At 45.6% G+C, this 15,792-nt stretch overlaps 2 protein-coding genes across 7 annotated transcripts in view; one reads left to right on the top strand and one right to left on the bottom strand.

The window, feature by feature from the left end:
* LOC101171407 (voltage-dependent calcium channel subunit alpha-2/delta-4) overlaps nucleotides 1-15,792 on the bottom strand; it is a 57,010-nt gene that overhangs the window by 10,480 nt on the left and 30,738 nt on the right. For all 4 annotated transcript variants that reach the window (XM_011475758.3, XM_020703765.2, XM_020703763.2 and 1 more), the window contains 5 exons: nucleotides 15,712-15,780; nucleotides 7,385-7,446; nucleotides 6,422-6,436; nucleotides 6,278-6,322; nucleotides 6,126-6,188 (listed from right to left, as the gene is read on the bottom strand). In XM_011475758.3, coding sequence (XP_011474060.1) covers nucleotides 6,126-6,188; nucleotides 6,278-6,322; nucleotides 6,422-6,436; nucleotides 7,385-7,446; nucleotides 15,712-15,780 — 254 coding nt within the window. The remainder of the gene's footprint in view (nucleotides 1-6,125; nucleotides 6,189-6,277; nucleotides 6,323-6,421; nucleotides 6,437-7,384; nucleotides 7,447-15,711; nucleotides 15,781-15,792) is intronic.
* LOC105354174 (leucine-rich repeat and transmembrane domain-containing protein 2-like) lies at nucleotides 9,116-14,666 on the top strand. 3 transcript variants are annotated; one of them, XM_011475756.3, is made up of 4 exons: nucleotides 9,116-9,415; nucleotides 12,263-12,360; nucleotides 12,685-13,335; nucleotides 13,503-14,666. In XM_011475756.3, exons 2-4 carry the CDS (start codon nucleotides 12,324-12,326, stop codon nucleotides 13,979-13,981), a joined length of 1,167 nt encoding a protein of 388 aa, XP_011474058.1. In that variant the 5' UTR covers nucleotides 9,116-9,415; nucleotides 12,263-12,323; the 3' UTR covers nucleotides 13,982-14,666. The 3 variants fall into 3 exon arrangements, with proteins under 3 accessions (XP_011474058.1, XP_011474056.1, XP_020559428.1); XM_011475754.3 differs by having other exon boundaries at nucleotides 10,949-12,360; XM_020703769.1 differs by lacking the exon at nucleotides 9,116-9,415 and having other exon boundaries at nucleotides 9,422-12,360.

Here is a 15,792-nt window from a genome sequence, read left to right as displayed (position 1 = left end):
TTGAGCGGTTTTGTTCACAGATTTGAGGTTGTAACTCTAAGCAAATGGGAATTTGTCAGTTCACAGCAGAAGGTTTTTACACAAAGATGCAGATTTTTGGTGTGCAAGTTTTCACATTCTATATTACAAGTTCTCACACAAATCTACAAGATCGTCCATTTTGGAACATTTTTACCTTAATAGAGAACCACGCATACATGCAAACACGTCAGTGTTTTTTTGAACATTTCTGCAGTTTGACAGGAGTTCAGGTGCTCTGCAGGGACATACAGTAAGTCGTTGGTGGGTTTAGGCCTCTGCAGTGCGTTAGCTCCCTGTCCTCAGGAACAGCACACAATCTGAATTATTCATTGAATTTGTCTCAGCAGCCCTGTTCACGTTCACATTCCTCTTTTTCTTCTCCATCAGAATGAGAAATCCTGAGCAATAGCAGTGAGAAGGCCTGTTTGTTCAAGTCTTTAGGGAAACGGCTGAAATTCCAGCCGCTTCAGCTTCTGAACACAGTCATTGCTCTAAAGATTCATGGTGCGCTGACGACACTTTAAACCATCCACCCCTTTTTCTGCATGAAAAACATCAGCGACAACCAGTGTTCAAGGAAGCCATTGAGCTGACTTTCTAAGGTGTTTTTTGTGATTATCAGTTAGATGAAAACCTTTTAGCATCATACCAATCTTAAAACAGTTTTCATGAACTTCTGTAAAGGTTTTAACAGCATTCCAAAGCTATGCAAAAACATGGTTAATTGGGATTCATCCCTATACTGCTGAATAAAAGTAAAAAACCCTCTTATTTACTTTTAAATATCTCTACATTTTTTCCTTCTGTCCCCCCCCCCACTTACAGTATTCCGCCCATACTACTGGGGGGTGAGGGACCAGAGAGACCCGCGAATATGGAGAACCACCCCCATTTTGACTTAAAAACGCCTGTTTTATGTCTAGGTCTTAATGGCATAGAAAAAAAAGCCCTTAGTCCCCTGCCACCATGCGTGGAAATAGGAATGAGGAGGGCATTGCATGCCGTAGGGCATGTATTATTTCTATTTGATTGCTTGAAATAAACCATTTCAAATCAAATTGTTCCAAAAATAGAAATTTGTAAATTTCAATAGTGTGGCCTGTTCTGGGTTTCTTTCTGGTAATTTATCAAACCATACTGTTTTGGACATCAGCAAACTGCACTGAAACATCTCAGATCTGCACATGCAGCACAGATTCTCCTCTGAACTGCCTCCCTAATACAGTAAGTGATGGTTTATCCAACAAACTCCTAGACACACCCCTACGTAGAGTTGTCTCCATTGGTAGTCACACTGGAGTGTTTGACGCTTTGGACTAAAGGAGGAAGGAGATCAGCTTTGGCCGATCATCATCAGACAGGGATTTGGATTCAGTGGATGCAGAAAAGCACCGTTTTACTGGGGCTCTCGGACAAAGACTCCGGCTCAGGGGCCTCATTTATAAAACTTTGCGTAGGATTTGCGTCAGAAGTGGCGTACGGATGAAACATAGGACGTGCGTACGCACAGAAATATTCAGATTTATAAAACCGTGCACACGCACATCCTACGCATCTTTCCCTTAATAAATCACAATTCTAAATGCAGCGCAGCTTTTGCGGCTTCATGACACGCCCATAGTTGCCCATAAATAGTCCGTGAAACGCCCACAAATGAATATTCATTGATTGCGAAACCATGGCACACACACCGAGAGGAAATCAAAAAAAACGTCACTTCACTCAATGTGAAGTAGAAGTTATCGTTGGCGAGGTGGAAAAGAGGAGAAAAGTGTTGTTTGGAGGGCACAGTGTGGGCATTACTAATGCCAGAAAAAGGCACTTGAGTGGCAAACGGTGGCAGATGCCAAATGCTGTAGCCTCACAACCTCGGACCGTGGCCGAAATAAAAAATAAATGGTCGGAAATCAAAGTTGTGGCAAAAAAAACGTCTAGCGCTCCATCGCCAGAGTGTCTCTGCCACCGGGGGGGGGGACACCGGAGCGCCAGATGCACCGGGTGACACTCGTGCTTCCTCCGAGTGCTCCTCTGCCCAAAAGCCCACAGAGGTCCAACAGGACGGCTCGACGAAGTCGGAACCGGCTCATAAGCCAGTCGTTCTCGTTTGCCAGAAAGTCTTCTTGTTGTCTAAAGATGCGTTCACTCCGAATTCTTCCATTTGCCACATCTTCTAAGAGCGCAAGATCAGCCATTGTGCGTCATTACGCATTGTGATGGGGCATTTTATTTCCATCTATTTAATTGCATCTGACAAGCTACAGATGTCGGTAATAATCAACGTGGAAATGGGAAATTGTTCAGCGCAAATGTAATTTCTTGTTGCTTTCTGAATGGTTGAGACATACGCCATACATTGTTTTATCAAAAATAAAACAAACTAAAGGCATATGCATGAATACCATAATTCTGTAGCTTATAAAGAAATTTTTTACTATGAAAACAACTTTCCCCAGTGGACAATTAATGCATCTCTCTATCTATCCATCTGTCTGTCTGATTGCACCTATATCTGCTGGACACATTGACGGGAATATCAGTTTTGTACATTATTTCGTTCTGTTAACTATATTATTTATGAGGATGAATTGCACAACATGCCAATATTGCAGAACATATTTCACTTTTCTTTCTGCAAATAAGTGTTCATTGGAATTTCTGTTGTAATTTTCGTTTGATTTTTTTTGTTTGTTTCACTGCTGATCGATCAAACGGGTGTTCGTGTTGGCTGTTAATTGTAAGACTTGCTTTGTGAAGTCTTCATGTTATTTATGAGAGGCAGTATTGTCATTTTCACTTTCACGTGTTTCTTCCATCTGCCGACGGTGTCGCCGTTTCCCATTTCACCCGTTTTTGTGCGTACGCCTGGGTCAGAGCTTGCGTGAAGGACCGCACATTTTCCCGTCAAGTTTGCTTTTTAGAAATATCAACTATTGCGTAGAGAGTGGCGTACGCCTTCTTTTGTGCGTACGCAACGTTTATAAATTAGGCCACAGGTCTATAGTTCACATCCCTGACAAAAACTGCCTTGACTTTCTGAGCTTTATTGAAGTGGTTTAGTTTTCCTTGAAGGATGTTTTAGACTCACAATAAATCCATTTTGACTTTGATGATGAGACTTTGAATCTAAAGATGAGCATTTTCTCCTCCTAAATGTCCGTATGGTATTTAAAAAACTGAAGTCATAAATGTTGTTTGGTAGTTTTAGGAAAGGTGAAAGTTATTCAGAAATTCTTGACTATAAAGTGGAAGAAAAGTGTCAATGTGTGAACATTGGTGTTTTTACCACATAGTGTTGTTGAGGGTGCAAAATGTGAGATAAAAAAAGGAGATTTTAAACCCTTATCAGTTAAAAGCTACTAGACAATTTAACAGCACAGCTGTAACATGAACAACTCAACAGTATTACATATAATGTTTTAGTCACATGCACCCACACAGGTCAACCCACGTATGGGTGCTGCAGGTTTTTGGCTTGTCCGGATGCATACAGGGTCAAAGAAAGCGCAGGTGTGTCTTGCAGTTTGTTTGAGGCTCGTATAGAACACCATGAAAATGGAACGTACAGTTGTTGTGTGTGTGGTAGGTGTATCCTGAAGTATTTGTAAGGCTAATGTAAGTTACACACACTTATGAGGGACGGGTGATGCTGTCGGCCGGTGCCCTTTACGCAGCACTCTAGTTGTTACTAAGGCCTGAGCACTGATTCATTACTGAATGTGTGCACATGCTTCACACACGGCCTTGTGCAGGTCATACGCAAGGTGCCTGTAGGATGTACACACAAACTACACTCTAATGAAGTCATTTCCTCATTCCTAACAGTCAGGCTGCACGTGACCAACACCAATGGGATTCCTGCGCTGTCATTTTGGGGATGAAAAACGTGTTTGACATGCCTGCGTCTCACCTACTTACCCCTTACTTACCCCTCATGCCCACAATGGGCTCATCGGGTTGTCTACAATCTTAAAATGTTGTGTGCGATCCACCTGCATGCCACATACAGATTTGCCCCTTTTTCACCCGTAGACAGCCCATATCCACCCGTGAGGGCCGCTGGGACTGAGGCTTCATGCAGTTTTACCCTCTTTGTGATCACATAGTTGAGTTTTTATATTTTTTTAAGCCCTTCCAAGTAGCCAGGAGCTCAGAAACCATCTGCCTGGACATGTGGCCCCCCTCACCTGCCCTTACTGACCTGTTTGACTCACTCAGCAATTATCAATATTTCCTCGGTTACATTTTTACTGCTCCCTGCAGCGGGCCGTCAGCTGCGCCTTCACACACGAGCGGCTCCGCCTCGGGGGAGGCTTTTGGTTTTTCCACAGACTTCCTGCAGAGGCTAGCAAAACATGGGGGAAGCACTTCATCATCACATCTGCTCAGTAAGGCCACTGGGAGTGCAGTAAAAATGCAAATTACAAAAACAAGCTTCTGACGTTCTTTTACTGCAGTTACTGTGAGGCGAGTTATGTTTGCCCGTGTATCTTTTAAAACTGCATTTAAACTCGATTGTAAACGTCTGCTAAATAACCCCCCCGCCATCCTCTGGTGACTTTCCAACACACATGCAGTTGCAGAATTGTACCTAAAGGGGTAACAAAGATTTAGCAGCTGGACGTCAGCGAGGCGTGGCTGCACGGCTGACTGTGTGTTTGAGTGGAATGAGAGTATTTAGGGAAACATGTGAGCTCAGCATTAAACTGAGAGTCGTGGCTCTTAACAGTTAATCCAGATCCAACAAGCAGCTGTTGGACAGACCTGAACATGTCGGAACTCTGGAGCAGAAAGTCCTTCAAAACATTTTTGGTTGGAATGAGCTCAGACGAGATAACACGATCACCAAAAGAGGCATTTTCAGACAATCATCACATAAACTAAAATCAATTAGAAACGGCAATGACAGATTAAATTTATTACGAGTAATTAAAATTGACTAGTGGCTGTCATCTTGTCACTTTTTCTGTTTCCAGTAGATTGCATGACTGACGTTACATAACTGTGGCTGGAAACCATTCAAAGTCGTTTTAAACCAAGTGATAAAAAGGTTGCTTCTGGATTATCTGATGAGCAGAAGTCATTTGATTCTTTGTTACTTCTCGAAGTCAGTCTAAAAACAGACATAAAGACAGATAAAAGACACTGGAGTGCTTTACAAAGGTGTGACCCCAGCCTGCACAAGTTTCATTTTTCCGCCAGCTTCCAGGCTACAGCCTTGTCAGCTCAGATGCAGCTACCAGGGGAAACAGCTGGCGTAATCACTGCTAATGGGCCACAAACATGCAGATTAAAATTAGGACTGAACCAAAGTCCTGTGAGCGGTCCAGATGGTGTTTGCCTGTGCAATCCATAATCCAGAGATCTGCAGCCATGACCCTGTACTCTATCTGCACCTCAGAAACGGTGAACATCAGGGAGTTCCCCTGCAACACTCGTCCAGTGACTGAATCCACTCACCAAACATCAGGAAATGACATCAGAGCTCTAGATTTCTCTTATTAATGTTTTTCTGAACAGACAGTTTCTCCAAAAACAACAACTCTCAGTGACAGTAAGAAGATGAACATGAGGCCATCCATTCTTTTCTAAAGAGCTAAATTGAAGGCGGTTTTTCCTGCTCCGCGATCATTGTCATTCTGGCAGGATGTGACATCAGCAGATGTGGTGATGTGCTGATAATCTGTATGAAGTGTTATGTGCCGCTGCTGAGCTGCACCTTTTCCCTGCTCTTGCTGTCATTCTACTCACCTGGCAGGTGTGGAGCGATAATCCCGATTATGAGCTGCATGGTGTGTGAACCACAGTAGCAGAGCAGGAGGCTGCATGGGAGCAGGGCAAGTGTTGGTGCTGTGCAGCCAGCAGATGTCTTCTGCAGGCTTATATTGCTTGGTTTTGTTGTTGTGGGTTGGGCCTTGGTAGTTGGTGAGGCAGCCTTTAGCAAAGAGCCGCTGACTCTGATGGCTGGCCTGGCTGGAGTTAGCCGTTTCCCTGTCCTAGTGGTTTTTCCCCCCACTGGACTGAGATAGGTTGTCTGCATGGGCTGTAACTGGGAGCCACGATCATTGTTGGGTCAAAGCATCTGTGGGAGGGGCTGGGTCTCTTACCTCATTCCGATCTTTGGACAGCAGGATGAAGCCATTGTTGTCGACCAAAAAACAGCTGAGATCCTGACAAGGTGCAGAGAAAGAGTGAGCATGTTCCGGTGTTTTCATCAAAGAAAAGGAGCTTGGTTGTTGTGGAACAGCTGGACACTTACAGGGCTCTCACAGTTGAGCGGACACACGCCTTCAACGTTTGAGCACTGAGAGACAGAGGTGTTACAGAGGTGTTACAGACACTGGTGACTAACTTCAGGGAAGCCAACTTCTCTAAACAGCTATCGTCATTAGACACTACTTACGTCTGTGTCACTGGGCTGAAAAATAAAGGAAACAACAGCATCAGGTACAGCAACCTTTTTCACTTCATTCCATCATGTCACATCCATGTGCTTTAGACTGTCTCAGTCAGGATATGTCCTGCTAGGAAAGAAATAACTGCTTATAAGCAGACACAAACTCTGGTTTACAGTGGATGTTAGTTTGTCATGAAAACAAGACTGTGGAACAATGATGGAAATCAACTTTGATTTGGTGTTTGCAGTTCCACAAACCCACGATTCCAGCTGTCTCAGCTGTCATCTGTGATATTACCCCCTCCATCAACATATTCTGAACATCTGCTCAGTCTGCTGCTGCTCCATGCTGTGGTGTGTTTGAGCAAAATGTTGGCGTTTATCATTCATAAAATACAAAAAAATCCCTGAAAAGGCAAAACTGTAAACCACTGATTGTCCTGAAGGTATTTTGACATCCTTCTGGTTTATCTTGCTTCCATTGAAGCTCGGATTTGATTGCAGGCAGAACAAATGTCTTACAGGTGAGCAGGAGCAGACCTGCTTCTATGGGTGTTCATAGAAGATTCCCTACTTTATGCCCGAGTGTGAGGCCGGCAGAACAAGCATGTGGATTTTGATGCACAAAAATAGGAGCAAGGATGTCGAGCTTGTCACTTCCACTGAACATTTTAACATGAACAATGGAAAAAGAAAGACTTCCGGTATGTTTGGGTATTAGTAAATGCTAAAATCTGTCTTTATCATTGTTGTGCTGCTGTTTTTAACACAATATTTTGATCTGTGAAACTGTCAGGTCAGAGGTTTGTTAGTTTGAGTCAGCATGGGTTGGTCAGAGTGAGCAATAAAAACAGCTCGGCACCCAAAAACCTCAGCAGCAGCAGCTGTGTGTGTGTTTGTGTGTGTGTGCGTGTGTGGGTGTGTGTGTGTGTGTGTGTGTGTGTTTGCGGACGTGAGTCCTGCAGTCACCTGCTTGGCTATGGCCCAAAATCTTTTTTCCAGCAGATCCAAGGACATCTGCACCCCGACAGCTAAAATTAGAAAACACAGACAGGATCGAGACAATGAGATGGAGTCTGCAAAGACGGCAAACAACACTTTGCTCTGTTTTTGGGAAGGAGGAGGAGGACAGGCCGTCAGTTCAACCCTGGTTTCACCTTCTCCCTGCCCTGACACTAATGAATGGATGCAAAGAGCCTGATGGTGGCTGCTCCGGCACACTGCATGATGACGTGTCTCCCTGTGATGCGCTGTGGCAGCTGCATTATTGTGTACCTCAGACTGGAGAACACTACAAGCATTCAGAGGAAAGTTGATGGAGCCTGAAAGCAAACCACTAATATTTATTATCAGGTCAGCAGACTAACCGAAACTTTTGACTGGTCACAGTCTCGGGTTCCTTTAGTCTTAAAGCTAAACATTGCTTGCTTCTTTCCCCCTTAGAGAAAACGAACAGTAACTGGGTAGAAACAGTCTCAGTTTTGATTCAGGTACAGCAGGGCCCACTGAAAACTGTGCCGGAGGTCCACATCCCCATCATCCGAACAGCAGCACAACCACAACATCACAGGAACCTGACAGCTGGAAACATCAGGAGCTTTTCCATCACCTCAATGATTAGAAATGGTCTTTATGATCTGCAGCCTGACAGACACCAAGAATCTGACGGCAGCCTCCTGCAGGCAGATTTGAAGTGAAACAGTTTAACCTCTCATTGTGGACGTCCTCTTGATTGACCCACGACTGACTTTGTTTAACACACTTTGTGCATGAAGGGGACCGAAGAGTTGGGGTGAATGTGGTGCCGCAGTAGGAGGGCGGTCGACCTCTGATCAGAATATTGCAGGTTCAATTCCCCCCTTGCCTGCCCATGTGTCAAAGACACCTCTCCTCTGGTGGAAGGTTGGCACCAGTTTGGCAGTGGAGCCGCCATCAGCGTATGAATGGGAGTGTGAAGCGCTCTGGGCCTTGAGGAAGGTAGAAAAGGGCTATAAAGTACACATTTCCCTGGTTAAAGATGTAATTTTCTCTTCACCTAAACATTCCTGTTGGGAAGAGGAGTAGAAAAACTCACTTTGGATTCATCCATGACAGTTATGAAATGAGGTTCAGAATTGTGAGAAAACCAGCAGCACCCTGCTCTCTGCCCCAAACGCAAACGGGCAGCAAGAACGGGACAACACACAACAGACATTTCCCTCTGTGTCCCCTGAAAGTGACAAAACTGACGTGACCAAACCAACCTCCAGAGGATCCCCTTTCTGCTCTTTCCACACCTCACAACCCAAAAGGTTCCTCACACACGTGTGTTCCTGCAGGAAGACTTCCACAAAGATCAACTCACAGAACAATCAGCTGCTCTTCTTTTCAGTCTTCCTGAGTCTGTCAGCTTAGTTTCATTCCTTTACAGAAGTCAGCCTGCAGATATGTTTCCATGCTACCTTGGTTGGGTGCTGAGTGCACGTTTGTTTTTGTTGTTCTTGTTTTGTGTGCGGGTATCCGTGTGTTTGTGTCCGTGTGCTGACTTGTGTGTAGTTTTATATGTACAGTATGTCTTACTCAGGTAAAAAAAAACTTTATTATTCCTGTTAAAGTGCAGTACTGTTTTTCTACAGAGCAGGACACACACACAACACACACACACATTAGCACTCCCACCCCCCCTCCACAAACACACCAGCAGCATCGCATCGCTCCCCCCGCCTCCCGCCAGTCCCCTCCTCCTGCAGCCTGTGTGTTGGATGGAGTACTCAGAGCTCAGAGGAGGAAGAGCGGGCGGTGCTGAGGAAGAGGAGCCAGGTGATGGCGTGTGAAGGCTGATGCTGACTGGAAGTCAAGCCCAGATGCTGGACTGAGGTTCTGTCTCCATGGGTGGACAGAAAGTCCGGCACATCAGAGTAAAGAAGGATTCCTCTTTTGGCAAATGAAATTCTTTTCATGAAGGGCTTTGTGAAAACTGCATAAACCTCCAGCTGGAAGCTACAGAAGGCTTGTAAAATGGTGAGTCTCTCCTCCTGGAGTTTGTGTGTTTGTGTGACTGTGCCCTCCTGATCTGTTCTGTGTCACTTTGATTGTGGATTGAACTAAAATATGTCAAGTTAGGATGCAACAAACAAAAAGTGAAACTGAATGATTTGAATTATTGATTGGTTGGTTCAAAGATTGGAGCACCTTTAAAGTCACAGAAACCCCCTCTGTGATGGATCCACAGACAGGAAGCTGCTGTGTGAACACCACAGGGTCAGAGGGTCATGCTGATGCTTTGCAAAACATTCTTTGGAGTCTACAAATGTTCATAAACTCTCGGCCATGCAGTGAAAAGTGTTCGCCCATCACTGCTGCCTTTTCTCATGCAGTGTGCAGGAAAGTGCAGGCATGGGCTGCCTGGCTGAGGCCATTGAGCTGCTCGCGGCGTGTCAAGTCAAAGTGCAAATACTGGAGCAGTGCACAGCAGATGAGGTCAAATGATTTAAGGAACATGCATGTTTCCACTGTAAGGGCAAAGACAGTTTGCTGTGCTGCGCAGGACAAAGGAAAGGTTGAAAACACGAACAGAAAGCACGTCAACTGCTCTGTTGTGTTCCTTAAAGGACAGTAAACTTTGACGTATTTCCATCAACATTGATGCTGTTGGTGGAGAAAAACCTACATAAGAGATGCTTACTGCTCTTTGACAAAGCCTACAGACGGACCACAGAAAGTCAGCAGGTGGTACAGGTTTAGGAACCCAGGTTGACTGAGATGTTTGAGTTCAAATGGATGAACCAGGATAGTGAAGCAAAATGAAGGAAGAGTTGAAGTTAAAGCTTAAAGAAAGCCGTGGATGAATACTGAGGACACGGCACCAGAAGTGAAGGAGAGAGAGGGCCAGCTGCTGGCTCCATCTGCCCCCCGCAGACATCTGTCCAGCTCAGAGGGCTGAGCTGAGCGTTAATCTGCTGTATGTGATGGTACGCGCCACACCATGGTGTCTGTAAGCGCTCAAGTTCTGCAACTCAGCACAGAACCTACTATTGACATTGGAAACCAAGAGGCGAACAGGACAGGGTGTTAGAAGAGCCGGTAAAAGAGAAGGGAACCATCATCTACTTTCAGACAGTCTCTCAGCTTTGAATGTTTGAGTGTCTATGTGTCCTAGTTCATGTCTGCCACACTAACCCGAAGCAGAACAATCCATCTAATTCCGTGTGAAAAGCATTGTAGCAACGTTCAGCCTGATTTACTTTTTAAAAGTAAATATTTTCACTGTAAGCCTTTACGAAAAGAAAAAAAAAAGAAAAAAGACACGCCATGAGCAAAAAGATCAAACAGATTCTTTTTTGTTGAGGTCCTTTAAGAAAGTCTCAAACGGTGGTCCTGCCACAGCCTGCTGCATCTCTGCTTGTTCAAAAAGTCTTGTGTAGCCTTTTGTCTCTTTGGTTTGGGTCCAGTGCTGTTCGTATTCTTACTTAGGTTTATAGTTTTCTATATCAGTTTTTAGTTTTGACCTTCAGGGATTAATTAAATGCTTAAAGAAAAAACTGTTTTTCTCAGCAGGTGATATTTTACTGATGAAGTCAGCTTCCGTCAGCTGCATCAGAGGAGCTGGCAGAATAAGTACGGGAGCAGTGATGATGAGCGGGAAGCAGCATCGAGCAACCAGATGAGGATCAGACATCTCCTTCTTTCTGCTGATTTTGTGTGCTATTGTGTAACTGGGATGAGGATTAGTGGTAATCCTGAATAAAGCCTATAGTTAGAGTTGAGATAAAAATGGAGCTCCTGACTCAGTCTTTCCACACCTCCGTTCTGTCTGCACGCTTGAAACAAGTTATTTCAAAGTTCAATAAAGGCCTGTGGATTTGTGCCCAGAGAAAACCCGAGCATGCACAGGGAGAACATGCACCACCACAGCACCACCGTGCAGACCAGAAGAAGGGAATCTCTCTGTGTCTGCAAGTCTGAACATCCCAGTTAACATAATCCTGAGTAAATTTATTTAACATTTAGAGGACGCCGGCGGCTTCCTAGCCGCCTCACACAGTGTGCAGCAGTGACCGTCATCCGTGACCACGAGACAAAATCAAGACAGCCATTTCCTTCCAGCTTCATGCCTTCTGCAGGGCCCCCTCACTGCCACAAGAAATGAGCTTTGCATGAGCTTGAACCCATGTTTTACTGCATTTAGTCAAACTCTGGTTCAGCTGGTTCTGCAGCGTCTCTCTGAACGTTCAGTGGCTGTTTTTTGTTGTTGTTTTTTTTGGAAAAGTTAGTAATAACTTCTCTGGGAAGCAGTTCTCTCTTACTGAGAGGTGTCCTGGTGCTTTCTCTGTACATAGGAGACAAAGCAAGTAAACATTGAGGGCAAAGCGAAACATGTAAATTACAGAAAGGATCAGGGCCTGTAAACCCACAGATTATCTTTAATCTGTGCAAACATTGCACTTCCCCTAATCTTCCTCATCAAGATGCACTTTTTGGGTCACTAAAGCGTTGGAGTTTTCCTCCCTTATATTTGGTCTCATTCTGCCCGTCTGATGCGAGCGTTGAATGGAAGAGAATGCACATGGATCTGGAAGAGATCTGAACGCGCTGCAGGGGATTCCTGAGATTATGAATCGTACGGAGCAGTTTGGGGAAAAGAAAAAAACAAACAAAAAAACAGCAGCAATCTTGCATCCTCCTGGTCGCACTTTCCAGTCTCTTCATGGACTCAAGGGGAAGTCAGAAAATAAATGGGTTATTTTGACCCCTTTTTTTTTTAGCTTTTTTAAACCAAAGTGTGAAGCTCCACAAGGGTTAAACACCGCTGGAATCACCTGCCATGTCCATGTGAACCTTTCAGGTCATTATTTATTCTCTTTTCAGGAAATTTTCCCAGATCTGCCACATGCCCTCCTGATGCTACAGCAGAGCTGAAGCTGGAGCCATGAATCTCATGAGACAAAACCGTCTGCAGAGACTGAGTGAGTCCCGAACCCGACGTCTCATCCTCACTGTCATGCAGCTTTTCTTCAGAGGAAAAGTCATTTGTGTCATTTTGAAACCAAGAATTCCCTCAAGGGAGTCTCAAAGTTCAATGATATTTTTCATGGATCTCCACAAAATGCAAAATAATAACTGTTCAAGGTTACCTTTCAGAAACCTCCACCTGCTCCTGTGAGCTCAGCTCAGCTGGTTTGGGTCAGATAAACACAGAAGTCTAAAAAAGCTGCAAACCAGTGAGGAGAGGAACATAAACCTCTGTTTTGACAAAGATGACTTTTATGACTGCTGCTCATTTCTTTCAGTCTGTGTTGCTCTCGTCAGCTTGGTTCTGGTTCTGCCTGGATTCGTGGGCTCGGTCAGCAGCTGCCCGAGCGCCTGCACCTGCTATGCTAACACAACCGACTGCTCTGCTGTTGGCCTTCAAACTCTGACCCCCATCATGGAGATGCTGGGCCGAGATGCCCTGTCTCTCCGACTTTCCCAAAACAACCTCTCATCTTTGGGAAGGACCGACACTTTCAACCTGAGCGGCGTGGAGCTGCTGGATCTCTCCCAGAACAACTTCCACAGCCTCCAGCCTGGAACCTTCTTGGGCTTTAGCAGTCTGCGTTGGTTAAATCTTTCTTCTAACTACCTCGGTGTGCGTCTGGCAGGATCAGACCTCAACACCAGCACATTCACAGGTTTGAGCAGCAAGGTTTTCATGGGGCTGTGGTCACTGCAGGGGCTCGACCTATCTTCAAATGGTTTCCAGTGGCTTCCGAAGGGCCTTCTGGATGGACTGCAGAGGCTCACCTGGCTATCGCTTGCCAGTAACCGCCTTGTGGCCCTGGAAAGGGCCCTTTTCGAGCCGCTTGTATCGCTGCAGCAGCTCCAGCTGGTGGGGAACCCCTGGGAGTGTGACTGCAGGCTGAGGGACTTTAAGCACTGGATGGAGTGGCTGCTTTACAGAGGTAAGCACTGCTGTTTGCAGCTTTCGCAGCTGGCTGCCAGCACTACAGGACTGCAGAGCCGACTGAATGCAACCGCCTCCTGTCTTTCATTTCCTTTTCGTCTATGTTTTTCCTTTTCTTGCTCCCACCTCACCCCTTCTCTTCCCACCTTTCCGTGTGGCCTGCAGGTGGGCAGGTGGATTTGATGCAGTGCAGTCTCCCTGACGATTTGAAGGGCAGGGACATCCGCAGCGTGCCAGCAGAGATGTTCGTCCACTGCCTGCAGGGTGCCATCAAGGAGGGGGTCCGGCACACAGTCAGCCGGCCCCCCTGCCCACCTGGCAGGGTCACCAGCACAGATGACTGTGTTCGGCAGCGCTACAGGCCTGTGAGTGTGCGCCGCGCCCATGGCACGCAGATAGTTGCGGGCGTGGTTTGTGGCACAGTGTGCATCATGATGGTGGTTGCGGCAACATACGGCTGTGTCTACGCCACGCTGATGGCGCGGTACCAGAGGGAGATGAAAAACCGCGGACAGCCTCTGATGGCTGAGTCTGGAGCTGAGACCGACCAGGAGGATGGGCAGATGTCATCTCCTGACACGCCCGAGGCCGCATCCAAAGAGGCCGGTGGCATCGTGCACGGCTATCGAATCAGCAGCTTCTGACGGCTGCCGCAGGGGGTCCCTGCAGCACCAGCACCTCAGGACCAGGACGGAATTGTAGAGCTGATAGAGCAGAGCAGACTCAGCAAAGCTGGAATGCTGCAGCACTTGCTTTAATGTATGGATGCTCTGTGAATTGTTGTTCCCTGTTCTGCAAGCTATTAAACTCCTCTGAATCAGCAGTTGGGGATTTCTGCACCTTCAGGCTCTGCCAAGGTTGAGTTTTCTCTGAGCAATCTGACTGTGTTTAGTCCAGCCTGTCCTCCTATGTGAGCTCAGTCCAGAAGCACTGGCTTGTTGCACATGTTTGTTTTACCTGATCAGCTGAATGTTTGGTGGTTTTTTTTTATGTTGAGTAGGTCTTTATGTCCTTTTTCTGTATAAAAGCAAACCTTGTCAAAGTTCTGCAGCACATAAACTACATCTAGGCGGATAGCTGCTTCAAACACACAGGAGCTCTACTGCCACCTGGTGGTCAAGCTGTCACCAACAACAGCCAGTAGTAGCGTAGCTACATCGCACAACTTCAAAAGAAGCACCTGAAAATATTTGCAAAGCACAAGGCAGTGAAGGAATGAGTATGGGTGAAAGCATCCTCCAACATGATCTGTAACTTCTGAAAGATTCAAGTCTGCTCAGAAGACTGTTAAACATGCCCAGAAGAACAAAATGTCGAAACTGCTGTCTATTCTTGAAGTCTGGTCCAGACTTTCATACTGTACTTCTTCAGTGGCCTTGGCAGAGTGTTTGCCCTCAGACTGGGAGGTCAGGAGTTCAAATCCAGGCTGCGTCAAATGGGACCCAGATCCCTCCCTGGTGCAGGTTCCTGATCGCAGCTGTCTGGAGCTCACCCCCCAGGGAATTGGTCAAATGTGGAGAACACAGCTAGATGCATGAGAGCTAATGGGACCTTTCAGGAACCGATCCAGAGGTCACCAGCTGAGGCTGAAACTACGTGGACATCATGATAGAACAGCAGCACAATGACACAATTAGTGTTTACCTTGCAAACCCAACAAATGTGAGTTTTGTTTCCTTAACAATCAGAATGGTGTTTAAGGATCTCTGGGTCAAACACAGGAAACGCTTCATTAAACTTCAGCTTTATGTGTATTTTAACAAACAGGATCTCCCAAACATCGGTGGGCATTTTTGCAACTGGGATCGGAAACTTGTTTTTTAAAGGAAACAATAAATTATTCCCGGCCACACATTTACCACTATAACCAGAAAACAAATCTCTGATAAAAGTCAGTGTAACTCCTTGACGCTGTATGTTGCTCGTTTGCAAAGTACTATTAAAGCTACAACTCCACTTCATTTAGCATCACCTTGAATAGAAAAATCATTGAAAAATATATTTTATATCATTGATAATAAATGTAGGATTACTGGGGTAAAACCAAAGGCAGTTGTTTAAATCCATCACTCCCACTTTGTGTTTAGATAATCACTTGATCAAACCTCTTTGTATCTGAAAAAAAGGTGATGATTTATTGATTGATCTTTGACCACATCCTCTTCTTCTCCTCAGACTTGGATCATGATTTGACAGCAGAGTCTTCCTCTGCTTTGGATTTTGTTACATCCCTGCTCTTCTTTCAGCTGGTGTGAACATCTGATGTTTTTTATTTTAGATTAGCGTTTTTAACGCTCATCATTCTTCATCGCAGAGCAGAGGGGAGGAAGATGTGAGGCCTGGCGGAGGCTGAATGTTGGAGGGTGAAGCTCACCTCCGGCCATGGCTGTCTTCCCTCCAGACGACACAGTCACTGCTGTTGTTGCGACAATGTACTTCACTCCTGTTGGGAGAG

Source organism: Oryzias latipes, chromosome 6 (assembly GCF_002234675.1).
Source record: "Oryzias latipes chromosome 6, ASM223467v1".
NCBI lineage: Eukaryota > Metazoa > Chordata > Actinopteri > Beloniformes > Adrianichthyidae > Oryzias > Oryzias latipes.
The sequence above is the reverse complement of the archived record's forward strand: the minus strand, read 5'-3'. Positions and strand labels throughout refer to the sequence as shown.